The 26,863-nt window shown below is 38.8% G+C and overlaps 3 protein-coding genes across 8 annotated transcripts; all 3 read left to right on the plus strand.

The window, feature by feature from the left end:
* Positions 1–12: 12 nt before the first annotated feature.
* On the plus strand, positions 13–5,880 carry LOC111222919 (hyaluronidase-2-like). Its single transcript, XM_022746828.1, has 4 exons — positions 13–185; positions 802–1,781; positions 2,113–2,202; positions 2,293–5,880. Exons 2-4 carry the CDS (start codon positions 831–833, stop codon positions 2,680–2,682), a joined length of 1,431 nt encoding a protein of 476 aa, XP_022602549.1. The 5' UTR covers positions 13–185; positions 802–830; the 3' UTR covers positions 2,683–5,880.
* Positions 5,881–6,659: 779 nt separating this feature from the next.
* On the plus strand, positions 6,660–11,134 carry abhd14a (abhydrolase domain containing 14A). Of its 2 annotated transcripts, none has more exons than XM_022746814.1 (5): positions 6,660–7,004; positions 7,839–8,119; positions 8,356–8,471; positions 8,946–9,181; positions 10,170–11,134. In XM_022746814.1, the coding sequence occupies exons 2-5, from the start codon at positions 7,857–7,859 to the stop codon at positions 10,350–10,352; spliced, it is 798 nt and encodes a 265-aa protein (XP_022602535.1). In that variant the 5' UTR covers positions 6,660–7,004; positions 7,839–7,856; the 3' UTR covers positions 10,353–11,134. The 2 variants fall into 2 exon arrangements, with proteins under 2 accessions (XP_022602535.1, XP_022602536.1); XM_022746815.1 differs by having other exon boundaries at positions 6,660–6,797.
* Positions 11,135–11,922: 788 nt separating this feature from the next.
* acy1 (aminoacylase 1) lies at positions 11,923–19,498 on the plus strand. Of its 5 annotated transcripts, none has more exons than XM_022746870.1 (15): positions 11,923–11,989; positions 12,380–12,526; positions 13,349–13,413; positions 13,522–13,626; positions 13,720–13,814; positions 14,002–14,078; positions 15,302–15,391; positions 15,959–16,015; positions 16,138–16,211; positions 16,325–16,374; positions 17,214–17,358; positions 17,514–17,582; positions 17,674–17,753; positions 18,430–18,490; positions 18,635–19,498. In XM_022746870.1, the coding sequence occupies exons 2-15, from the start codon at positions 12,400–12,402 to the stop codon at positions 18,797–18,799; spliced, it is 1,260 nt and encodes a 419-aa protein (XP_022602591.1). In that variant the 5' UTR covers positions 11,923–11,989; positions 12,380–12,399; the 3' UTR covers positions 18,800–19,498. The 5 variants fall into 5 exon arrangements, with proteins under 5 accessions (XP_022602591.1, XP_022602589.1, XP_022602590.1 ...); XM_022746868.1 differs by lacking the exon at positions 11,923–11,989 and adding an exon at positions 12,072–12,302; XM_022746869.1 differs by lacking the exon at positions 11,923–11,989 and adding an exon at positions 12,072–12,282.
* The last annotated feature ends 7,365 nt before the right edge of the window (positions 19,499–26,863 follow it).

Genomic DNA, 26,863 nt, shown 5'->3' on the forward strand with positions numbered 1-26,863 from the left:
CGTTGCCGTCATCAGGCTGCAGCCATAGCATCTCTGTTAGCCTATGGTTGGTGGAGTTGCCAGTTATTGACATGGATTAAAGGGACTATGAGTGTTATTTTTCACATGGCAGTGCTGTGGAAAAGTAATTTATCCGTCGGTTACATGAATGGAATAAACCCTTGTCGTCGGCTTCATCGGAACAGGTCAGACTGGACAGGAAGTAGAAACAACCCGTTAGCTAACTTAGCACGTTTACCAGTTTCATTGAAACTTTAAGCTAATTTGGCAAAGTTACGTTGATTTAGTCCGTGGACAGAAGAAGTTTAAAGTAGTCTACGAGAAAAGCAATTAACTGTCAAAAGTTTTTTCTTTGCCTTTTCACTCTAACCAACATTGACTTCCTAGAACGGAGTTAAATAGAAAAATGACACATGTAACATCAGTCAAAGAAGGAGTCAAGGAAGCTGACTCCTAAACTATATGTAGTAATACTGGTAATAAATTAGCAGTTCTTATCGTTTAGTTAATCTGGGTAGGTTATCCTAACAGTGTTTACTTTCTGCCTATTTTTTATTTATTCCCCTATTTTCGCCACTAAAACACTACCCACGAGTTCATGTTGCATGTACTACATCTGAAAGTCAGTAAAATTTTTATTTTAAATTCGACGTAAAGGTTTTCTTTATTTCACAGATTTAATATTTGTGAAATTATTAGAAAAGTACTGAATTCCTTGGATTATTTGTGGGGATATGTGGAACAATTTTGGTTTTCTTTTTTTGCTGAATTTAAGAAAATATCTTTGTTTTTCTTTTCTAGAGAAAGAAGAGAGAAGGTGAGCAGTGACCATGGAGACTATATTTCACTCTCTCTTCACCACAGCTGGCCAGCTGCCTTGGTTGGTTCTGACTCTGTTTACATTGTGGACAGTCTTGTGTTCAGCAGATGTAAAGCAGACAAGACGGCCATTATATTCCCAGAAGCCAGTTCTTCTTACATGGAATGCCCCAACACAGGAGTGTGCCCCGCGACATCGTGTAACTTTATCTCTGGATCAGTTTGACATTGTGGCATCGCCCAATGAGGGCTTTGTCCGGCAGAATCTCACTATTTTCTATAAGGAGCGTCTCGGGTTGTATCCTTATTATGAGCGTGGTGGCATCGCAGTGAATGGAGGTCTTCCACAGGTTGCCAGCCTTACTCAGCACTATGAAAAAATGCCTGAAGCTGTGCAGAAATACATACGTGAGCCAGAGGCAAAAGGTTTGGCTGTGATTGACTGGGAGGAGTGGCGCCCACTGTGGATCCGAAATTGGAACATTAAAGATATCTATCGAAGTAAATCCCGTGAAATGGTGGCCAAAAAGAATCCTAAGTGGACCCCAGAACAAGTAGGAAGAGTTGCACAGCAGGAATTTGAGCTATCAGCTCGCAAATTTATGCTGGAGACTCTAAAACTTGCCAAGAATCTGAGGCCCAATCAACTGTGGGGCTTCTACCTGTTTCCAGATTGTTACAACCATGACTACAGGGGTAGCCTGAAGAACTACACAGGCCGCTGCCCTGTTGTGGAGATGGCCCGCAACGATCAACTAAATTGGTTGTGGATGGAATGTACAGCATTCTTCCCGTCTATATACATGGATATTGTACTGGAGTCTACAAATTATGGGCATCTCTTTGTCCGAAACAGGGTGAAGGAAGCGATGCGTCTGGCATCTGTTGGGGACGGATTAGCACGTCCTGTTTTTGTTTATACCAGACCTACTTACATTAATAAGATGACCCTCCTAACTGAGGTTAGTTGGCTAAAGCAACAGTCCATTAAGCACAGGATGCTTATACATTCATTATCTGTTATGTAGAGGTTTAGATACTAGCTTTAACCATTGATTAATAAATCAATACATTTTTGCTTGATCGGTGAATCATTTCATATTTTAAAATGTCAAAAAATAGTACCCCAATGATTATAGCCAAGAAGCTCAAATAGCAATCAATTCACAGTGATTTGAAATTGAATCAAGTTTATTAATTCAGTTATTTAATTATTTAACTTATTTAGTTTTCATTCTTTTGTGCTCATTGTATGGTACACCAATGAACTGTGTGTGTGCGAATGTTTTGTAGACAGATCTGGTCTCCACCATTGGTGAGAGTGTTGCACTTGGAGCTGCAGGTGTAATCTTCTGGGGGGACACCTCCTATGCAAGCAGCAATGTAAGTACTATACCTTCTCTGCTCTTATGACGCTGAATAGCCTGATGTTCAGTAGTTTGGGGTTAACATCTTTTTTTTTTAATTCTCCAGACCAGCTGCTCCATCCTAAATGAGTATCTTCGGGGACCGCTGGGCAGGTACCTGCTCAATGTGTCCACGGCAGCAGAGCAGTGCAGTCAGGTGGTATGTAAATCCCACGGCCGCTGTCTTCGCAGAGTACCAGACAGCGATATGTACCTGCATCTCAGCCCCTTAACACACAGCATCACCAGTCAGGGTGGCCAGCTGAAGGTTACAGGAGTGCCTGGCCAAGCTGAGCTGGCTCTTTTCCGCACACATTTCCAATGCCAGTGCTACCAAGGGTACAGGGGTGAGGCTTGTGCTCAGAAAGAAAAAGGGCAGAATAGAGCCTCCTCTGTCTTAGGGACCTGGCCTCTTTGCCTTTTACTCCCACTAGTACTCCTCACTCTGCTACACTGAGGAAACAGAGAAGCCCAAACTATTCACTGCTTCTGCCAGCCCTGAAAAGGACAGTTCAAACTTTTTGACGTAAAGGTAGTAGGTTACCGTGCACTAGTAATAGTGATGCACTGACAGCAAAAGTCGTCAGTCCTGTCATCAGACATCCCCTAGTATGACAGGACATTTTTATCCCAGCACACAGGCCCATCTAAAAGGAATATTTTTGTCTGAAAAGTTGCACTGGTAGATCTCCAACCTCAGGACTGCCTCCTGGAACTAATATCCATCCATTAATATTGCAGCTGATTGTTAACTTACATCAAATGATGTCAAAAATCAGAACTGTCTTTTAAAGGCCTTTGCCATGCTCCATGCTGGCCCTGACCTCCAGGTTGGATTGTCCACACAGAGAAATGCCTTATGAAATTTAGAATGTTTTTTAAATTTTTTTTTATTATTATTACCAGCCGCGACAGCATGGCTGGTATTGTTTCCACCTTGTGAATCTGTGTGTCTGTGTGCGTCATAATGGCAAAATGTGGTCCCGGAGACACCTGCTGTAGCAGGAACTACCACAGATGCATTTCTGAGTACTTTGGCTGGTGTTAATATGTCTGTGGACAGATTTTGTCAGAGATGGAAACAAACATGCACAATACAGTCAAGAAACTTTACGGATGTGTAGTAGTGATCTAAATGAAGGCCGAGTTCAAACACGGGTGTGGTCTGACCCTTGAGTGGTGAGTAGTCATGTAATGTAGTAATAATTACTGACTAGTCATTTAATAGTGGAGTAACGACTACTGATGGGTCGGAACATCAACATGGTGACGGGTATTGTGGCTGGAGTGATCTCATTGTAAGATGGTCTCTAGTCTATCTGTTTTGTTTTATGATGAACACAACAGTGGAACAACATGACATTTAAGCAAAGGTTTGGGAGTAAGGTACATTGATGCCGATCGATCAACAGTATTAAGTTGTTGGTGCGTTACAACAAAATGGTACTTTTAGGTATTGTGCATTGCCATATTGCTACCTAATAGTTTGTATCTCTTGATGAATCAAGCTCTTAAGTGTTATGATCTATAACCTTATAACTAACATATAAATAGTGCTATATGCCAGAAGTGATAAATTATGGTAAATACAGTCTTAAATCTCTTTGGTTATCTTTGGCTTATAGACACTACATGGCTGATCCTCCTGTTTCAGTTCAGAAATGTGCCTTAACTGGGCTGCAAAGTGCTCTTTTGTTCTTCTACAGTTGGTTTTGTGTACAGGTTGTGATTATTGTGGATTTTTCATCTCAGCCCTCTTCTGGGCACAGTGCTTTATGATGCTATTAACTCCACAATGTCTACCAGGCTGGAAGAGATCGGTAAAGACAAGCAGAGAAGACAAATGTTACTATTTGTTTGATACAAATGGTATTCTCTAATTTATGTGGATTTCGCCATGAAAATATGTCATGTTAAAAAAGTTAAAGTTTTGAGAATCCAGGTAATGTAACTTTTGCCAAATTTTTGTTAATGCTCTAGAAGACAGACTGGCTTGTTCCAAATATACTGGTATTGATGTTTATTTTGGCTGATAAGAAACAAGAAATGTTAAAAATATGTTTATTTTCCATGAACAAATGTCTTGGCCGCAATTCTTAAGTAACCAAAGTAAGGAATTCTTTTGAAAATGTTTGTATTTATGTTTTTTAAACAGTAAGATATCTATATCAACCTCAGTTATCCAGTATTGGCTGAGTTCTATACATTATAACCAGTTTTATTTTTTTTAGCGTGTAGTTTGACTTGCTTGCATTGCAGCCTGTGTTGGACTCCTGCCAATGACACTGTTGATAGCAACTACTGTAGGTACATCTTCAAACTAGTAGAGTAAATATATTTGCTAGACCAAAGGTAGCTGAGTCGTTTCATATTTATAAAGTAGTCTCTGAATTTATTCTGTATGGAAGTGCTCAAAAAGGTGTTTAGGTACCTAAAATTATTGAGGAGTGAGCAGGAGTAGGTTTTGTTATTTTTCACAAACTGGAAAATGAAGAGTCACAGAACCTGTATTGCAATAGAACATTTTATGTAGCTGAACTTATGAAATTCTGCACTTTAACCAATTTTCTGTTCAGATGGCTCTGGCTTTAACTCATGTATATGAGATGAAATTGTTATTTTGCTGGATTCAGACGCCTCTAATCATACAGTCACTACGTTACTGTGTATTATGATGTTTTTCCATTTAATGTGTCATCTTAGAGATGCGTTTACTGTGAATCTTATCTGAACAGAAATGTGTGCTTCTATGATTGTTAATCTTCCTTGGCTAAAATGATCTAATGGTTTATTTGACATTATCTGTAAACACGATTTGTTAGAGCAAAGAGTGCTTAACTGATTAATCAGATTAAACACAGTAACACTGGTTTCTGTGGTATTAAGACAGAAGAATGACATTACCCTTGTATAATGCTGATGATTTTTCCCCACAGTACTTAAGTGACAAGTTAATACCAAGGATTTCTCTTTACATTTTAATAGGAGGCTAAAAATCTATACATAAAGGTAAAGGAAGAAGTGCTTTAAAGAGCCATACTGATGTTTTTTTGCATGTTTTAGCCTTTTTACTACAAGTATGTTAGGCACATATTGCCAACTATTTTTACTGGGATAGTGTTTTCAACTTTGAATTTGCACTAACAATCTTCTCTTATATGTACTACATAATAATGCATAGATAACCTTAAAATAAACTTAAATGCACACCAGTCAGAAATAATATAACATCTGTAACTGAAGTAAAACATGCAAAAACCAGTCTGGCCCTTTTAAGACTTGTTTAATATATTAGGAATTCTTCTTGATATTATTTTGAAAGGATGGAGCCTTACAGAATAACATTCATTCTGAAATATTTAAGTATCAGACCAAATTGTCTAAAAAGGTTGGTGGATAATACTATGTTAAAGCACCAGTTTCATTGTGCATATGTTTATGTTTAACATGATGTCGTCTTGTTCATTCCACAACCTCAGATTGAACTGTTGTACCATTCCACCTCTCCATTGTAGAAGTAGCCTGTTTTAGTTTTAATAAGAAAAATACCTTAATTTAAAAGCCTTATTTTGCCAAAGTGTATTGATGTTATTGTTTTAAACCAAACTGGAGAAAAATCAATGGATTTTGTATTTAAAAATATTTCATATTTGCCTTTTACATCCAAGAATTTCAATATTAAAAAAGAATTTTGCAGTTTTTTTTGTCCTGTTTTTCTTTTTTCATGCATACTGTAGTCTACTGGGAGCTTTTTTTTAATTATTACTGTAAGCAGAAAATATATTCTTCAGTTTAGAATTTTGGTGCTCCATCCATTTGATTGCAAAGGTTTACAAAAATATTTTAGAATTGGGGAAAAAAATATGCTGAATATGTATCAAAAATAGTATAAAATGTATAAAATTCTCAAAGACTAATGTACACAATAGTTTACAAAAAAGATAGGAAAAAAGATGAAAGTAAAAAGAAGTAATGTCACGATGCTTGTCAGTGTTTTTATGGCATTGCAATTGTGAAGTCTGAAGTTTCAGGTTATTCAGATAGATACTAAAAGTTGAATTAAGTACACTGAAATTCGGTAAAAATGGAAAATTGGCTTAAGATTTTTTTCAAAAATACAGTTTATAAAATTGCACATCCTTTCCAGCGCAAAAGTATCTTAAATCAAGGTATAAATTTATTTTTTGAGGGAAAATTAATCAAGCTGCAAGTTTCATCACGTTTTTTTAGTAAACAAGTCTAGTTCATTCTGAGACAAAGAAAAACAAACATTTTCACTGGATAACTTAAAGTTTTATCTTATTTGTTGACAGATGTGTGTATTTATTTTCTAACAGCTTCAGAAGGAAATAGTTGTGATTATGTGCAGCACGTAATGTGGTCCGACGGGGAACAGACGGTTTAGACCTATATACAGTCGATGGTTTGGTCCGTGGTAGATTTAATATAGAGCACACACATATTCAACAGATTTTCTCTGAATTTTTCGACTTTCTCGTGTGACAGTTTATATCTAGTCTTTACCGTCGGTTTATCGGGGGTTCTTCCATTCAAGGAACACGGAATGAACAGGTAGTTTTTTTTTTATCAGAAAAAAATGTATAGTTAGCGTTAGGCACCAATTTGTCTCTCTCAGTTTGGAAAGCTAGCTACCACCAGCATCGACCCTTTCAGCAACATTTCCCATCACTGGAAACCAGCAATGCAGAAGACATGACGACAAAGCAAACAGCCTCGTCCTTCTGTCAGTGATCGTGTTTAGTTATCTCCTGTGTGTCGGTATGTTTCCCCGTGGTGCTGTATAGCTTCATGCATCTTGTCTGCATCCCATTGTACAGAGATGTAGCCAGAGCGACACATCGAGCTAATGTTAGCTTTCTTGCATGTTTTGACTAAATTACATTCACCGATTTACTGTTTTTCTGCACTGCTATGCTACAGATCCTTGAGCCCATATCCTGCAGGGTTAACTTTCCATTAACTCATAATATTTCTTGTGTTTTCTTTGTTTTTTGGATTCATTCTGTTTCCGTACACAGCCAGTCCTTAACTGTTAAAACATGGGTATCATTATCTACCATCTAGCGTTATAGTGCACTGTTGTTCGTTGCAGCTGCTGGGATTTAGATGGGCAATTCGTGGCAATTTTAGCAAGGGCTAAATTGTCTAGTGAAGCCTTCACCCGCAACTATGTCTTTCTAAGCTGCACACACAGAAAGATGCTGTCCACCTAACTAACTGCCTAACTGCCCAGCAGTACAAGCCAGGTCTTCTTTTTGTTTTTTTGGCCATCATTCTTATGTGTTACGATACAAGTTTATCCATCAAGTTCATTGCTGACGTCTGAAGATTTGGCAACATTTGTTTACACAAAGCTTGTGTTCCCTTTCTTTGTATCTCAACAGTGTTTTCAATATGAATGATGGCTAACACTATGAAAATAAGAAACAGGATTTAAAAACTTAAACATTTCTTCTTGAATCAAAATATAAGAAAGTTACACAAGCTGAACCACAGTGGTCTTGACTCACTGTCAAACAAACAGACATACTGTATGAATAGAATCTATATGATTGGATCTCACCAAATGCACTATCTACCATTTTTGCCTAGGTCGTCCTCGTCGACGAAATGAATTTCTTGCGCAATCGTCTTGTTGTTTTGGGCCTGGTGTTGCTGGCCACGTTACTGCTGTACCTGCTGCTGCCATCCATTCGCCAGGGCAGCATGGAACCATCTCTTGAGGCTCAAAGACTGGGGCTGATGGCCACTCCTCCTCCTCCACTTCCAACCATCAACGTGTCTGTACGCACCGGACAGCTGCCCGGGGACCCGCCACTGTTCTTCCGAGAGGCTTTACCCATTGATGGGGCTGGACGACAGATACTGCCGAGGTGAGCTGACAAAAGCAGAGACCTGCTTAGAACATTTTGGGTGATAATGTTCTTTGTCCTTTCAACTATTAAATCCAAACCAATTATCTAAGAAAGTGAACACAACAAACAGGTGGATCACTTAATGCATGTAAACGCAGGCAGTGCTGCTAGCCGACAGCTTTATTTACCTGATCTGTGCTTGTTATAAAATATTCATGAGAGTCATGGGAAAACAAAATAATTTCTTTGTGCAGGCTGCAAGTGGTCCTTCTCCACGGCCAGGCCTTCACATCCAAAACCTGGGAAGAACTCGGCACCATGGCCCTGCTGGCAACTAATGGATATCAGGCCTTAGCGATGGACCTGCCAGGTAGAACTGCAGTCTTGCTCCACATTATCAACACTAATCTTGGTGACTGCAGTCATATCACTATAAAACTGGATTGTCAATTTCTTATTAATTTGTAGTGTACTCAGCTTGGCTTGCAGGTATTTTGCAGAGAATAATATTTTTGTTTTAATTTTTAGACAGGTGTGTTGGCAGGCTGTTTCATGAGCTGATTGTGCACTCTTGTGGTTGAAAACAAAACATGTTATTACCTGCAAAATGCAGCGTTTTTTAAGAGACGAGGAGTGGTACACATCACATTTTATTTACTTGTTGCACAACTCTGAAATTAACTTTTACGTAATCAGCACAGTTAATGAAATGAAATCTCACTGCATCCACACACTGGTGGGAATAGCTCCTGTGCGTGATGTCTAGGAATCTCAACATGCACATTTTGTAATCACATTTTTTTTTTAATTATCATCTTTTTTCTTGGAAAAATTCTTCTTGGAGGGTATGGAAAATCCCCGGACTCAGAAGCTCTGAAGACTGACCAGAATCGAGTGGACCTCCTTTCAAGATTCATGGAGTCTTTGGGTGTCAGGGCAGCTGTGCTTTTGAGCCCCTCCATGAGTGGACATTACTCCATCCCCTTCTTCATGAAGAACAGCGCTCAGCTACATGGCTTCATTCCCATAGCCCCAGTTGGTACCCGAAACTACACTCCACAGCAGTACCAAAATATTCAGGTGAGGGAAGAACAGATTCTGTTGATGTGACAGTGGTGAGTGATATATTACAACAGAAACAACAGATAGAAGGAAATGGCCCCAGTAGCATGTGTTATGTGAGTAAACATCATGGTTAACCTTTCATTTTAAGGGAAACTGTGCCTTTAATGGGAAATCCATGCCACTGAGGCATGACCAAATTAACCCACTAGGGGGCCCTCGGACATAAATAAACTGCAAGGGCTTATTCAATGGCTGATCTTCCCAATCTTTATGCCTTGTGTACATAACATGTCACATTGAAATACCCATTAAGTTCAATCAAATCCAAATCAAATATTGTTTGTGATAAATCAAATTACCACAAAGTGGTTATGATTATTTTCATGATCAACATTTATTTTCTTGATTCATTGTTAGGAAAGGAGTGAAAGGTCTTCAGAAAAATGCTTGTAGTCCAAGTCGACATGGTGACATTGCTTGTTAGTTTGGTTCACATATTTGCTACAAAAAAATTACTTTTATAATTGATTGATCATCAAAGTAATTGACGATTAATTTTCTCTCTGTTGACTAATTGATTAAGCATTTAATAATTTCACTTCTAAATCAATTATGTTAATAACTGATAAATCTTATCTGGTCTGTTGCGACTGATGATGGTACTGTGCCGTTTTGGTATTTCTTGTCATTTTATAGAATAAATGATTGATAAACCAAAACAGAAAACATTAATAGATTAACTGAAAGTTACATCAGTTGCAGCGCAGCAAATGTTTGCCCAACAGTGTATTTTTGTTGTGTCATCATGATGTCCATTGGACATTTTGCTATATTTATGTATCCGATGTCTCTAGGCTTTTATGCAATAAGTCAACAACTTCGCCAGTTTCAGAAGAAGTGAGAAGGCGGTGTATCCTTACAAAGCTGATATAGTTGAAAATATGTGTGACAACTTTTTTTATGCTGGATAGTCTCCCTTACTCCTGTGTTCTTCTCACTCCAGACTCCCACTCTTATTGTGTTTGGAGCCCTGGACACAAATCTGGGTGCCCAGTCCCACAAGAACCTCTTACAACTTCCACATCACTTCGTGCTCAAGTTGGAAGGAGCTCGCCATGCCTGCTACATGGACAAACCCAGAGAATTTCACCAGGGATTGATCGACTTCCTCAGCAAATTGAAATGAAATGCATTGCAGGGGAAGACGGTAGAAAGACAGAAACAGAATAAAGACAAGGGAATACAGAAAGAGGAACACTAGTCCTGTGATCAGTGGTTTAGTGTGGTGACAGTTCTGCTAAAATGTACTAAGATCAGCATCATTCACATATTATCATCACATGTAGATCATTGGCATGGGAATAGGTTTTCTTACATGGAAAATGGCATGTAAAATTGTGTAGTGACCGTTAACAATACAATATTTCAGTTGTTGCCTTTATAAAATTTTTTCAATTTTCCATAATGTCACCCAAAAACACAAAACTAGTTCAGCTCAGCTTATTTTAAAAAATAGCATCAGACGTGTATAGTGGTGAGTTTTGTTTCATGTGTTTCATGTCTCTATTTGCATGTAAAAACATGGAATGTTTTTGCTTAACAGTTGCCATTTTTGTAGGTGACATGTAGGTTATTGTAAATATGCAAATGTAGCAGGTTCCTGTGTTGACATAGCTTTTGTTCGCTTTACATTTGACAAACAGATTTGTATATTAAGATCTGGTAACCATTCCAACTTACAGGCAAACACAACAAAAGCTGTTCACAACAAAAGCAAACAGAACTGATACACACTGTAATAAAAAAATGTATGAAAGAATATGGACCATTTAAAATGAAAAAAAAATGTTACATTTATTTGTATAACGATGATAAAGTTATATGTAATATATTTGCAATAAGTTTGGACAATCATGCAAAAAACAAACCTAAAATAAGATATGTGCATAGCTTAAAATAAAAACAAAAATGGTGTGTTTTGTATGTTTCAGTTGATAAACTGCCATGTTGTGATGTATTTTGTATTTTTTGTTTGGAAGGATTAATCTACTGGCTCATACCTTTTTCTGAAAAGTGTTCAGTATGAGTGTTACAACCACTGACATTAACCCACCATTTGCTTTGCAAATGTAAATTTGCTAGGAAATTTTACATACAAAAATAAGATCGGCTCATAAAATATGATGCCCTGATAGGACCTTTACTTTTATCAGGTTTTTTTACATGCCATTGCTATGTTCACTTGAGTAAAGGATCTCAATACTCCCACCACTACTGGTGCAGTGGGTGTTGAATAACTGCAAGAATAAAAAGGAGATCAAGTGCAAGAGTACACTTCTTGCACTACTGATCCTGGCTGTTGTGAAGAATAAGCTGCATTCCACTTTTTTCTCCCAGTGGTTTTGACTTTTGTACTAAGTGATGAGAAACTACTGTGTCCATATCAGCAGTAGTGAACACTTAATAATAAGTCCAATGCACATAATCACTTATGAATGACTGACTATTGAAAATAAGCAATCAACAGTTTACTAGCACCATAATATAGCATATATGATGAAATTAAAACTTAATTTTCAGTGCTGGCCATTCTCATAGTTTGCTTGGTCAGGCTACAAACATTTAATGATCCCAAGCTCATGCATATTTTTGTTTAAATTACATATATTTACATTAATGCCTCAACATTCTTTGAAACATTTTTCATGCAGTAAAAGTAAATTGAATTCTAGCGACGGGACTTTTATTTTGAAGGGCAGGAAAGGGCTCAATCAGCAGCAGTCAGCTGACACCATTACCTGACCAGCAAGTGAACTGCACAGGGTAAGTGCTGTCAGAAACTCCAGCTAAAAATAACTAAATTAATCTGTGTTGCTCGCCGCCCTCTTTGTGCCTGTTTACTAACTACAGTGTTAGCTAGTTAACCAGCGGTTTAGACGCAGCCGTAGCTTGTACAGCAGCTAGACACAGAATGGCTAGCTCGCTATTTTAGCTTGATTTTCCAGCGGAACAGAGATGCGTTAGCAGGTACCGACAGCTGACGTTAGTGTTACCTAACGTTCTTTGAGAAAAAGCTGTAACAAGAACTATAGTGTTAAAGAAAACGTCTCTGCCAAGTAAAAGACACATTGATAAGGTATCGTCCATATTATTATTCTTGACTGTAACAGTTTGAATGGTTGTGTTTTAATGACATTGTCCTTGTGTCATCAGAGGAATAAAAACATCACACCATGCTGCCTGACAAAGATGGTCCAGGTGTTGGAGGCGGACAGAGCTCTCCTGGGGGAGAAGACCCCTCTGTGAGTCTGTTCAGAGACTACCTCCGTCTCAAAACTGTCCACCCAGAGCCTGACTATGGTGAGATACATCTCTTACAGTAAACTGGATTCAAGCAGCATCCTTTGGAAATGTCACAGATGAATTTCTGGCAGTTATCTTTATGCGTAACTCAGTTTTTCTTTGTTGGAATATTCATCTTGATTACTTTAAATTGCACAATTCACAGTATTTTTGTTTCTGTTATTTTACTTGAAATATTATAATTGTGAGATGATATTATTTTACAAACCAATAGTAAAAATGTTCTTTAGATAAGTTTAAAACTAATCCTGAAAATGTTGAAGGAAAAAAAAGCCCAGTGTTACATTTATTTGCATGTATCAATTGTATCAATTTATTTACCAAAGTCCAATTCTTATCTGCATCAGTTAGGCATTAGGTGCGTCCAGTTATGTGCACAGTTTTTGGTCTTAGAAGAGAAAGTTAAGCTGTCCAGCAATACTGTCACGCCAATCTTTGTTTTGAGGTGAGGTTTTATCAGCAGACAGGTATACCTCACTCTTATGATATGGCAACTCGGAGGATCCCCCTCGCCATGTGAATTTGTTAAAGTTTTTGTTTAGGATGCCCCTTTTTATTTGGAGTTGTGCCAGGCATGACCAACTTGGAAGAGACCTTGTTATAGACCCATGGAAATGCTAGAGGGACTACATCAATTAAAGCTACTCTGCTCACCTGGTCGCCTCAACACACTGACTTGAATAAGTAAAATTGATAGAAACAGATTGATTCCTTGGATTTCTGTCCTGGTTTGGTGATCTTACCAAAGTCCAACAGTACCATCACAACTAACAACAGCAGGAAGTTTGACTATGTAATATTCTGTTTAATCATTTGTAGATGCTGCTCTTCGGTTCCTGGACAGAATAGCGGAGGAGCTCGGGCTACCCATGAAAAAGATTGAGGTGTGTGTGACTGATGGTAATTTAATCCATGTAACCCACACTTGTCCACATGTTTCAAGCATAGTACAGACATTTAGTTTTCCCACCTGCCGTTCTTTCTCCGTTTAGGTTTGTCCAGGCAGAGTTGTGTCGATCATGACATGGGAAGGGACGAACCCGAGCTTGAAATCCATCTTACTGAATTCCCACACAGATGTTGTACCTGTTTTCCAGGTATGGCGCCCGTCTCTGTTAATGGTGTTAAAATCCTGTTATTACCTGTAATAGACATGAAAAAAATAGATTTGATATCAATCTCTTCTCCAGGAACATTGGAAATACGATGCTTTCAGTGCTTTCAAAGATGCAGAGGGCAACATTTATGCCCGGGGAACACAGGACATGAAATGTGTAACTATACAGTGGGTAAACTGCCTTGATAACTTTTATTAATCAGGATTTGTGCTCTAGTGTTGTTGTGATCTTCACTTTTAATCATGTTCAATGGGAAACACCTGTTTCCACTCATCCAACCTGTATACTGTCAGTTCAGGTGCCATATTTTTATTTCTGTCACAACTCTGTTGTTTCTACTTCTGTTCTCTGTAGGTACATCCAGGCAATCAGAAGACTGAAGGCAGAGGGACGGAAACTGTTGCGCACCGTACACTTAATGTTTGTTCCTGGTAAGATATTTGATTGCTTAACTCCTCCATTCCTGATTTGTTGTTACAGACTCTACACTACGCTGTTGCACCCACAGAGGCGTTTTCACTTATTCCGTCTTATCAGACCTCTTCTCAAGACTGTTAACAGTTCACAGACTGTGCTTGATTGAGACCTTCCTCACTCTCCTGTTTGCTTTGCTACACTTGTTAAGATACAGTCACATTACCCTTCCATTCGATGAATTCGCTCCACAGCCAGCCTAGAACATTGATGGGCCGTTACAGGTAATAAATAAATATTGACCAGAGGGCTCCTAAACTGAACAGTATATGAGGGTTATGCTACAGTTCTGTCTGGTAATGTGATAATGTATTAAACATGATAATGAAACACGCTAGAATAATAACTTGCGCATTTCCTAACCCAGTGTATCAGTGTTTCTCAGTGCTTAATCAAATTTGAACAAAGGTTAATTCTGATCCCCAAGTCTGCCGAAGCCAGCTGGAGATCACATTGAATTCATTCGCCTGTCGTTCAGGCTTCAATAGAAGGTAATGAGAGAAAAAGATAAAGATGAAGCAAAAAATTAGTTAGGGTTAGACGGTTAAGATATAAGTGGGTGCGCTGCTGGGGTGCCCCATGTTACATCATGGCAAGGGTGGCAAAATCTGCCACCCAACATGGGAGGCAGCAGGTGTGACACCAAATCACAATCAGATGATAATCAAAAAGCAGCGGGTGGTGTAGATGAAAAATGAACTTTAATTCAATCTTTTTGTAAGGTGTAAGCATTAGTAAAGAACCTTTTTCATTTAGATGCAGCCACTATAAGCCATGTTAAATGTCTTTATTGGTCTGGACTGTATACGTTGTTGTTAATACATGTGGTATTTTGTGTATTTGCCTCGCAAAGCCTTTGATTCAAGTTTTCATAAGCAGCATGTGCTGTTTTTCCTGCCAAACTGAAATGGATTGGAAACAACACCCTGACACAAACCAGCACTGTGCCAGTCGGGTTTGAAGTGTAACTAATGATACATGAAGTTTGATGACTTGATATCATTGCCAGTATAGCTCCATTACACAGCTCCGCAGCTTTTAATCAGAATGTAATCTCTTCCTCAAAACTATGCACTTACTACGTTTAGAAAAAGTTCACTTGCTTGCCAAATGAGAAAAATATGACAAACAAAAATATAACTAAACAAATAAAATATGCATCTTTTGTTTTTCTTTTTAGATGAAGAAGTTGGAGGTCACAAGGGAATGGAAACATTTGTGAAGCATCCAGAGTTCCAGAAATTAAACATTGGCTTTGCTCTCGATGAAGGTAAATAAATAACTGGTCACATTTTTCAAAAGTTACTAAATAAAAACATGAACACTGAATGTCACTCAGTCACTTAATAAGTTGAAACTGGGGTCACTGTGTGTGTTAACCAAGGCCACAGAAAATGATCTTGTTATTGGTTATTGGTTTTATTGAAATTTGCAATAGGGGTAAATTTAGGTCTGTAAGAATGCCACAATGTCAGTAATTTGATTTTTTTTTTGCCCATCTCTAGGCTCATGTTTCCAAAGTGAACCTGCCTGCATAGCGGTTTTTGGTACAGAGCCTGTACTTGATTTAATCTGATGTGCACAGATCAGAGAGAGTATGTGGTCACTAGGGTTAAAGTCTGATGACCAAATATTCAAATGTTATATTACTTACCGTGTCAAATTACCCACATTGACTTAAGGCCAAAGTCAAATGTGTGCTGATTTCAGTCTCTGGTTCTGTAGGTTCACTTTGGTTTACTTGCAAATCATACATCATGAACCGCTCTCCTTTGGCCCACAGTTAGTCCTTTTTATAGTTGTCTTTAAGTAAGTTTTCTCTGCGTGTGTTCTGTAGGTCTGGCTAACCCTGGTGAAGCGTTCACTGTGTTTTATGGAGAAAGGAACCCCTGGTGTGAGTATAAAATACACACAATGCAAGACAACCACACATGTGATCAGATTCCAAGACTTTCAGATTTCATCTTAGTTCTGCTTTAAACCGTGTTGGATGATAGAGTGAGTCATCCTTTACAGGGATCACAGTCCACTGCCCGGGAAGTCCAGGCCATGGGTCTAGGTTTGTGGAGAACACAGCTGCTGAGAAGCTGGTAAGTGTCAGTGTCATGCAACCAATTAATAAAACTGTTTCAATCAGTGAAACCTGTTGTTACAAGGTGTGAGGAGTATTGTGTCAATGACCACGCTGTCTTTCCCTTCATAGCGCCAAGTCATAAACTCATTCCTGGACTTCAGAGAGAAGGAGAAACACAGGTAAATGCACATATATGCCATGTACAATATTATACTGTATACTTGTAATATGAAGAATATTACATTTTCTTCATATTATAGATTTTCTCACCAATATGCTGCTTGGAGTTAGTTTGGGATGATAAGTTTTAAAGGCAGCATATCTATGACACTACAATTAATGATCTGCTTTTTGCATTTATTTCTTTTTCAAATATACAATCTTTAACAATCTTTGATTCCCTGCATGAACTCCCAGTATGAAAGTTCCCCTCTATGCTTTTATTCATACGGTGGATATAAATAATATGCTGAAAGCAGCTTACAACGGCTGTACATTTAGAATTTTGACTTTTCCAGCAGAGTAAGTGATGATTTCAGGGGTTTGTGGGTCTGCTTATGGCTGGTTCCTCCAAGAGTAATGCTACTAACATGCTTTCATGAGCTAGTAATAATTTGCAGTAATAATGCCACATTCGTGTTCAAAGCTGAAGAATGTACGCGGCCCTGATTTATGGACTACACTGTTGTGGCAATAATGTGCCACCTGTGCTTATTGGGATAATAAAAAAGTGATGTTATGCAGGTTGTGTGTTCCATGAATACCTGAAAATCTAAGTCTGTTGTTATGAAAAATCTTGTAATATCTTGGACTAACTTTAACTAGTTACTCTCTTAGAGTACATGGACATGTGGTTTATCTAGTAATTATACATGGTAACGGTTTATTATACAGGTGCTTAATTCCTTTATCGTTTACAAAAGTTTTTGCAAAAATACAGTTCTGCTTTAGATTTCACTGCAGTGTAACTGTATTGGAATTGCAGTAGTTTCATTACTACCTTGTGTGTGAATTTCAGGCTAAATACGAGTGAGTGTTTCACGCTCGGTGATGTCACCACAGTGAATATGACCATGGTCAAGGGAGGCGTGGCCTACAACGTCATCCCAGCTGAAATGGACGTCAGCTTTGACCTAAGAATACCACCTACAGTAAATCTACAGGTGTGTAAGTGGGGATGTCTGTATCTGTGGATTGACTTGTCATGGCTCATATAGTCATGCAGCCATCTGATCTACAGGTGGATGTGTCAGTGTTCAATGGCCTCCAGCTCAATGTAAACTCTACACTAACGTCTAAATTATTGTTATCCTGTCAGGAGTTTGAAAGACAGATCAAACAGTGGTGTAGGGAAGCAGGAGAAGACGTCACATACAAATTTGCTCAGGTAGGTATACATAAACTCAGTACTCTGTTGTACAACTGCTGTTGGTTTGTTCCCGTGGTAAATAGACTAAATTTGCTGCCATTCTTTGCAGAAACACATGAACCAGAATGTGACGTCAACAGAGGAGAATGATCCTTGGTGGAGTGCCTTCAGTGTAGCCTGTAAGGCAATGTGAGTACACTGTGCACACTAATGCATACGCTGCTTGTGTTTTCACATTTTCTTTTTCATGTTAGAGTGCAGATCCACAGGTGCAGGTACAGATGCTCTATAAAGTATAAAATATAATTTCTATTGACACATCCACTAAAAGTACTAAAGTATATTGTGATAACTTTAACCTCAATCTTGGTCCCATTTCCATCTACTGTTGTATCTAATTTAACACAGGTGAAATTTATTTGATCAGTTAAACCTTTCTAATTTTACTCTCTGGCTGACAGAAATTTAACATCTGTAGATGAGCAATAGAGCGTTCAGATTTCCCAATAAAACAGTGTCCACTGTATCAGTGTATCATCAAAGATTTTGTCCATTTTTTTTCTTACACATCCATTTTAATATATTCACTCCATGAATCTTCACACCTTAGCTGCAAACGTTCACACAGCTCCCACAAAAGAAGCGTTCTGTCTACCCTGGCTACAGTTACCGATCTGAGGAAAAGCTGATTTTTCATCTGTTGTTTGTTGCTGTAAATATACAAGGCTCTGGTCATATCTGACACAGCTTGTTGCAGTCTAAGGATGTTTTTTGGAAATGTTAATCCAGATAGCTGTAGCTGACAAAACCATAAAGTTACTATAGGTCTGTATTGAGTCTGTCCTTGTCAATATCTCCTTTGTAGGAATATGACTCTGGAAAAAGAGATATTTCCAGCTGCCACAGATAGCCGTTTTATCCGAGCGGTAAGTATAAGTAGCAGTAGCAGATCAGTAGTTCACAGCAAGAACAATAAGAAAGCACTCTCTATGAGTGTTTATTTATTTGCCTTTTCATTCATCTATTTATGATGACATTTGACGTTGGATATTTATGTTTGATGAATCTAGGTGGGTATCCCTGCTATCGGCTTTTCCCCAATGAACAGGACACCAATCCTGCTGCACGATCACAACGAGTATCTGAATGAGCAAGTCTTCCTGAAAGGCATCAGCATGTACGAGAGGCTCATCCCGGCTCTTGCCAGCGTTCCTGTCTTTCCTGATGAGGCTTAGATAAGCCCTCAATTTTAATCCTCTCTAAAACGTATATCACTGATGATCTGAATATTTAACTTGAAAAAATTGCAGAGATTACCAAAGATTAATAATATCATTAAGCCAAACTGGTACTATTGATTTTTTTTTTCTTTTTTTTCTTTTTTTTTCTTTTTTTTATGATTCTCAGGATATAGGCACAGTAAGCTTTGCATTACTCAGTATTGCAGCAGTTTTTTTTTAACAACATAATATGTCAACATTGTTGATTGAGTGTGCCTGTGTGTTTGCAGTCTTGAAGAAATATCACCAGTTGTGTAAGCCATGTTTTTCCATTAGAACGTATCAGCTGACTAAAATGTGAAGATAACTTTGATTGATAAATTCTTAGATCAAACGTCAGTTAATAGCAACTTTTTAAATTTAGCTTGATTTAAAAATGATAATTCCAGAGATAGAATTTTATTTAATAAACTAGACTTGAATAAATATATTTGTTCATTTCTTCAGTAGTCATATTCTCTTTTACACAAGTTAGTGATTTGTATGATGCCTCACTGACATGCAATTGAAAAGACCTATGAATGAGCTGTGGAGGAACATTTCTTAGTGCCTAAGGCAAAGGCATTTAACCTCTAACCCAGTGGTTCCCAACCTGTGGGCAGCATAGGTATTGCAAGTGGGCCGATAAATCATTTGCAAAACAGTATAATTTTGGTGACATAATGTAATTATAAAAATATCTAAATATAAATAATGTTTTTAAATGTTTTAAAACGAAATGATCTTTAAAAACATTAAAAATGTTTAAAAACTCCTTTCATTGTTTTTTCTTTTTCTCTTTGTATTAAGCCATTTCACTGTGATAAGCCAATAGTAGGAATTTTTACGATGTCACCACCGGACCACATTGTATCCTTTGCCATGGCAAAAACTTGAGTTTCAAAATGGATAGCTGGTTAGCAACAGGAGGAGTCAGGAGACAGATGGTGAAGAGTCAAGTGATTTTTCACCCCACCTAACAAAAAAAAAATTGAGCTTCTACATGTTTCCCCTGCTTAAAGCTCAGTCCTGAATCTATGATGGTTATGGTCACTTCAAGCCACACCTGGTTTACAGGATGGCAATGTCAGTTAATCGGTCCACCTCTGTGATCCAGGCTAAAATATCTCAACAGCAAAGGGATGGAAAGCCATGAAACTTGTTTGTGAAAAGTTTGGACACTCTCCCATGTGTGTCCAAACTTTTGACTTACTATATGGTCCCCAGAGGATAAACCCTACAGGTTTTGACTCTGCCTCTGAACCCACCATGAGGCTCATAATTGTGGTTTTTAGTAAAGCATCACACATCTACTGAATGCCACCATATTAGTGCAGACTTCTATCTTGAATTGTAATAACTTTGGTGATGCCCTGACCTTTCATCTAGGCCATCATCAGGCCTAAATTTTAATTTGCCTAATGCTGATTTATGACATAATACCTTCAAAGCTAATGAAAATCTTATTAGCCTCAGTTTTACTTTGTGATAGTGCTAATAGGCAAACGTTTGCATGCTTAGATGCTATGGTAAGGTGGTGATAATGACAAACCTGTTAAACATCAATATGTTAGCATTGTCAATGTGAGGTGTTCATATTAGCATTTATTTATATGGCTGATTTCTCCCATCTGTAACTAGCATTTTAGCATATAACATTTAAAATCCAGTGTAAATGTAAAACTGGCCTACAGTCATTGTCAATGTGTAGGGGCCAGCTATTATGTCTTTGTATTTATGGTTGTTTATATGAGCAGCCTACATCAAGCTCACCTCGGGCGGTAGTGTAGAGTAAGGCGGAGTCTATATTTGTGGCACAGGTGCGGCAGACCGGCCAATGATGCGTGTGTAACGCAGAGATCTTACGGCTTTTACCGCTCTCACACCGGACACACGTAAAAGCCAAGCCAGCAATCATATCATCACACTTTTGTTTGCAACATAGAAGTAATTTACTGTAAACTGAATTCTTGATTAAACTTGAACTTCACCCAACAGTGACTATTACCTGGACACTCAGGCCACACCGCTGCAAAAGCTGCCTGTTGTCTTCTGGATAGTGGCGAATTCATCCCAACAGGAGAGAAAAGGTTGAGGTTGCTGACACCGACTGACACAAATCAAAGGAGGTTCCCGGTGAGTGTATACACCTGTATGGATGTTTTAATCGCTTTTTTGAAGCGGCAGTGGGCTGCATTGAGGAGGATTGTTTTGTATTGCTGAAGTCAGAAAAACTGACAGGAAGAGTTTATCGCTCAACCATGTGATTATGAATGTGTTGTATGGACAAGCTGAAAGTGCACAGGTTGTGTCATCAACTTGGCACAGCATTTGTGTTGAGACCCTACGCATTTGTTGAAATTTAATGATATGCACCATAGTTACTGTTGTCATGTCCATATGAATCTCAATATCCTTTGCTTGTGAGGTCACAAGATTTTGTATTTGTGTATTTATGTTTGGTCAGACATCATGTATAGATGAAACACATGGCACTTTTGAGCCTTGAACCAAAGTTGGGGTGTTCCCTTTTTGGCACAAACTCATTTGTCTTTGGGTTAAATTCAAGCCTTTGCTGTTTACGTCCTTTGCTCACATAGGAACTCATTCAGCTTGAATGGGCCTGTCCCCCAGCATCACTGCCTTCCAGCACAGAAAGTCTTGCAGCAGCAGCTATTTGTGTATCAAGCTCAAGTTGCTTCTTTTTTCTTTCCTGTCTGCATTTCTCCTCTTGTGCCCTAGTTCATGTCTCTTTTGCAGAGCAACAGCTTGCTCCATCAAAGCTTTGCTTTTACACGTGCAGATGAAATTAGAAACAGATGATATTAGACACATTATCTTCAGAATTAATGTCATCTTGGCACATATATTTTGCATTTTCATCTTCATCATCATCATCATTTGCATTTTCACCATCATTATCAAATGAAATCAAATCTCCCTTCACCCATATGTAGCCTTTTTTGAGTGAAATCATACTTCCTGCTTTCTTTGTTCCTCCTCGGGAAACTCTGAGCAATGTGTTATGGAGCTCAGAGACATTTTGACCTAGGCTTTTGAATTTTTTTTACATTTTGTTGCACAACATTTTCCTTAGAAGCCAAGAGAATGGTGATATTTATTTTTAACTGCTATGTCTGAAATTGCCATTCCTTTCCTCTTGAAGCTTATTGGTTACTTTCAGACTACCATTGCAACCAAACACTGGACTGTCTCACTCAGCCCGAATCACAGAATGTTTTCACAGGCTCAACAGCTGCGTCTTTCATGTCTGTTGCTACACAGGGCCAGCAAATACTGTGCACTGGCTTCAATCATCGAACACAGGATCCTATTACAGAGACTACAACGTGTCATTGGCATTAAATAAACTGCACTAGGCTGGTGTAATTCATACTTAGATAGATTCGATTCGAGTTTGTTGGAGGTTTCTTCCTGTTAAAAGGAGTTTTTCCTCCTCGTCACCAAGTGCTTGCTCTTTGTGGGAACTGTTGGGTTTCTCTCTATAATAAAGTAAGGTCTTGACCTTACCCTGTAAAGTGCTTTGAGATAATGTATATTATGATTTGGCACTATATAAATAAAATTGAATTGAAATTGAACCTGCACAGAACACTTACCTTGCAGCAACCATTGCAGCTACCACCATACTGTAACTCCTAAGCCAACAGTGCAACTGCTGTTACAAGAAATGTGTCAAAAAAACATGTCCTGCGATCACAACAGGACGGTTGCTGGACCTGTAGAAAGTAGTGGCCGCTGCTTCAAACCAAGGGACCTCAGAGGACCCATACATGCACAGCTGCATCACTTTACAGATGCCAGCAACCATATTTATGGCACAGTATCTTATGTGAGGTTGGATAACCTGGAGAAGAAGGTACTTAAATTTATGTTGGGAAGCAACAAATGCCAGAGGTGGAATGGCCAAGACTATTTGATCTACAGCCTATTTCCTCTAAAGATCCAGAGGTCAAAGGGGATAAATATATTGGCAAATGTCATCATCACAGATTCAGAAAGTGCAACCACCAAATTCATGAACTATTTTCCTAAGTGGGCTAAACTCAAGATCTCTGTCGCTTGGTTCCGTAGGCTCAAAACTATTCTTCTGGAGCCAAGGAGAAAGAGGAAGGAAATTGTGGCTCTAACTGTTGCTGGCTCATCCAAACAACTAGAATAATTAAAAGAGGAGATGGCAATGGAGATGCCATTGGTAGTCAACCACTATCTGTAAGTGACCACTCCAGAGGAGAATCTGCCATCATCCGCTTCAGTCAGCAAGCCACGTTCAGCGAAGAAAACTCTTGGTTGACTGTCCTTGAAGTAACTTTGTTTGTTTGTTTTTTGGAAAGTGTAGCAAGTGTAGTGTAAGGAAAACCAGTGATATCTACAGATTATATCCTATGTTGAACTATGATTTGTTTAGAATTTGCGGAAGACTCAGTCGGACAGCCTAACCTGAAGAGCGGAAACATCCTGTAATAATCTCCAAGCATCAACATGTATCCAATCTCATTCTGTGATACATTCACCAACATGCTGGGAGAAATCATATGCTCTCCACTTTGGACGAAATTACTGGATTACAAATGCCAAGTCTGCCTGCCGAAAGATAATATCAGACTGTGTGGTTTATCGACAGGACAGCCAAGTTAAAAGAAAATGGCTGACATGCCAAAGGAGAGAATTAGTCCAGACTTGTCTTCTTTTACTAACGTAGGAGTGGACTACTGCGGGCCCATTGAGGTTAAGAGAGGATGTGCTATGGTCAAAAGGTATGCGGCCATTTTTACCTGCATGTCTAGCAGAGTTGTACATTTGGAGATTGCTTACTCTCTGAATACTGACTTCTGGATTAATGCCATAAGAAAGTTCTGGTGTGACAGAGGCCACGTTTGTCATTTGTGTCAGACAACACCACAAATTTTGTTGGAACAGAGCGAGAGTTAAGAGAAGCTTTGGCTCTGTTGTATTCTCATAGCAAATCCCCTAAACAAGATGTTATTTTTATTCAGGAGAACCTGCTCTAAATTACAAAAAATAAAATAGAGAATAAACAAGGGTGTCATGAAATGGAGGCGAGAAATAAAAAATGTCTTTTGATTTGTAATGCTGTTTACATGAGGTAAAGGTCGGTCTCATCTACAGCTCAGCTCCCTTTGGATTTGTCGTCCAATTAACAGTGTATGGCTCTCCAAGGGGGACTGGCAGGAAGACTGAGCAGTCAGTAATTAGTCTTCTCTCTCCCCAGGACATGACAGCAGTATTAACACATGGGGCCGTCAGGGAGACGACTAAAAGCTGAGCCCACATCCTTCCTCCCAGAGGGGGCAGGAATAGGTGCAGTCATCCTGTCAGGTCAGCTGTCGAGCATCTGAATATATGGCTGCAGAAACACTATAGCTGCTGTTAAACAGTTTATCAGAGAAAAGTTCCCTGTTCCACTATTTCAGGAAAGCTTTTCATGAATTTGACACATTACAACCATTTCAACCATTACATTACAGCCTGGTCTTTCTGTATTGTGACCAAAGTCAGTCAATTGCTGTATAAGCATGATATTTCTCAGGAAATAAAAATCCATCCCTCTTACTCTCTCTCCCTTGGTCAGAAGTCAGGATCAGATTCAATGGCAACGACTGTTAGGCAAGGTGAGGTGGGGGTTCAAGTCTCAGTCAAGGACACCTGAACAGGGGGTTTTGCCCACATGGAGACATTTAACTTGACTCCTGCAGTCTCCCCACACACCCTGCTGTGGTGTTAACAGGTTTATTATTATAATACACAAACAGTTCTCAAAGATTTATTGCAACTAGGGGACTGACTTATGCTTCCCGTGCTTGTGAGCTATGAAATGAAACATCACTTTATACACTATATGTCTCAGAGTAGAGTCTCAGTTCTCTGGTTTTCCTGCTTCTGGGGAGAGCTGTTATTATTCACAGATGCTGCAGTGTATGAAGGAACATGCTGTACATACTGTAAATCGTCCAGCTGAAAGGCATGTTTCTCTACTGTGATCTCCAGCACTGCAACTACAACAGTCCTCTGGTGGTAATTACAGCCAAACCCTCTTGTTAAGACCATGTGATTCTCCATTAAGTGGGAATTAATTGTAGTCTGCTCGAGATAGCAGTTCAGTGATCACAATACAGTGGTCAGTACATTTTGTTGTACTGTTACACTATTGTTCTTGAATGTATTTCATGTTCTGTAGATTAGGAACTTTATTTTGAGTATAAACTGAAAAGCTGGAGTAGTAAAAGCACAATGTGATAAACCCGCAGTCTACACAGTCACTGTTAAAGAGGGTTGTTTCTTATACCGTGTTTTTATATCTGAAACACTATTGATCAGTTGTACTTAATGGGCTGTGAAAGATTGAAAACAAATTTATAATTTTCCTTTCACTTCCATCAATTGATGATTTAAGTCCCATGTTGCTTCTCACTTGCCTTTTATTTTTCAACTCCTTGGTTTTCATATATTCTGTTACACATTTTAAATGTATCATTCTAAATCCTTTTTGCTTATACCAAGCATGTCTAAAATATAAAATATAATACAGTATATATCACTGTTCCTGCACAGCAGAAAGATCATTGGATATGCCTATCAGAGTCGCTGTGTATTACAGTAATATTATGGTATGACCCTATAGATTTCAGTGATATGATAATTTGATATAAATATTTAACTGGGTGTTGTCTGCCTCCAACATCACTCCTGCAGTTGCTCTAATCTTTATTCACGGCTGATGTTTGATCTCCTCAAACTGGACATGAAAGACATACTCAGACACTTCTTATCATAATATAACCAACAAGGAAAATAAGAAATAATGTGCAGGCAAAATGGGAAACAGATAACAGACTTATTTTACACAGGTTATTTAGATGTGAATCGGCAATGTCATACCTTAATGTAATGCAGCTGTAAATGATGTTGACTTTTACAGCTGTATTTAGTATGCATCAAATTACAAACTGACCCCTGTCTGAAGCCTCCTGCAACAAAAGATCCACACTTGACACTCCTCTGCAAAGATATTATACAAAATACTGCTGCACACTATAAAAAATTGCCAAAAGAAAGCCTGAGATGCATGTTATATTTTCTTAAAGCTTAGCTATCCTGAAGTGAAACTAGTTTAAACAGGTTTGCTAATTTATTTTATTGTAATGAGATGTTACTGTAGCCTCAGTATATGTATGAAGAAAAAAATAAACAAAAATAAATACTGGACTTCATGAAACGATTCTGGTCATGATCAGGAGCACGAAAACGTGTTTAGGAAATCCCTATTTTTAATTGACTTCTTTTACTTCCATTAATAAATGTCAATACTAACTTCAAACAAGGGCTCTGACTGAGGGGCCCCTTGATCCCTTGAGGCCCCTAGGCCTGTGCTGTGCCTGATGGGACTATTCAGTAATTTAATCATGCACATAGACATCTGAAATGTGTCAATGGGCCTGGACTAGTCAAAGATTTTAGTAAAGGTGGTGACAACCAGAACCAACGGTTTAATCTTTAACTATCTATTTCAGTTAAATGTCCAAAACCAGATGACTTACAGAAGGCTAAATGTGGAATTTATAGGGCTCCTGGGGGTTGGGGCCCGATTGGTGATGCAGCCTTTTGGGGGAGTGAAGCAGTAGTTTAACGGTTTCTTAATTTAGTTGCAGTCAGTGACCCTTAAGTGCTTTAACTGTAGCATCCTCCAGGCCTCCAGTGCCTCATACAGACGAGCTGGCGGTCAGTCTTGAATAAAAACTAAATTTATGCCGATGACAAATCCCACGTGGCTCTGCAGAGATAAATAAAGCCAAACTAGACTCTTCTACTGCTCCTCTGTTGCCTGGTGAGCGTGAACGCGCTTGGATCCACGGGCTGCTGGAGAGAGAGAGAGAGAGGGGGGGAGAGGGGGAGAGAGCTGTTGTGGACGCGCCGGCCTGTGAGCTTGTGGTGGTGGTGGTGGTGGTGCTGTTGGTGTATGTGGGAGCAGGAGGAGAGACTCTGCAGTGTCTTGGCAGC

This window comes from Seriola dumerili, unplaced genomic scaffold, assembly GCF_002260705.1.
Source record: "Seriola dumerili isolate Sdu_G_001 unplaced genomic scaffold, Sdu_1.0 BDQW01000109.1, whole genome shotgun sequence".
Taxonomy (NCBI): domain Eukaryota; kingdom Metazoa; phylum Chordata; class Actinopteri; order Carangiformes; family Carangidae; genus Seriola; species Seriola dumerili.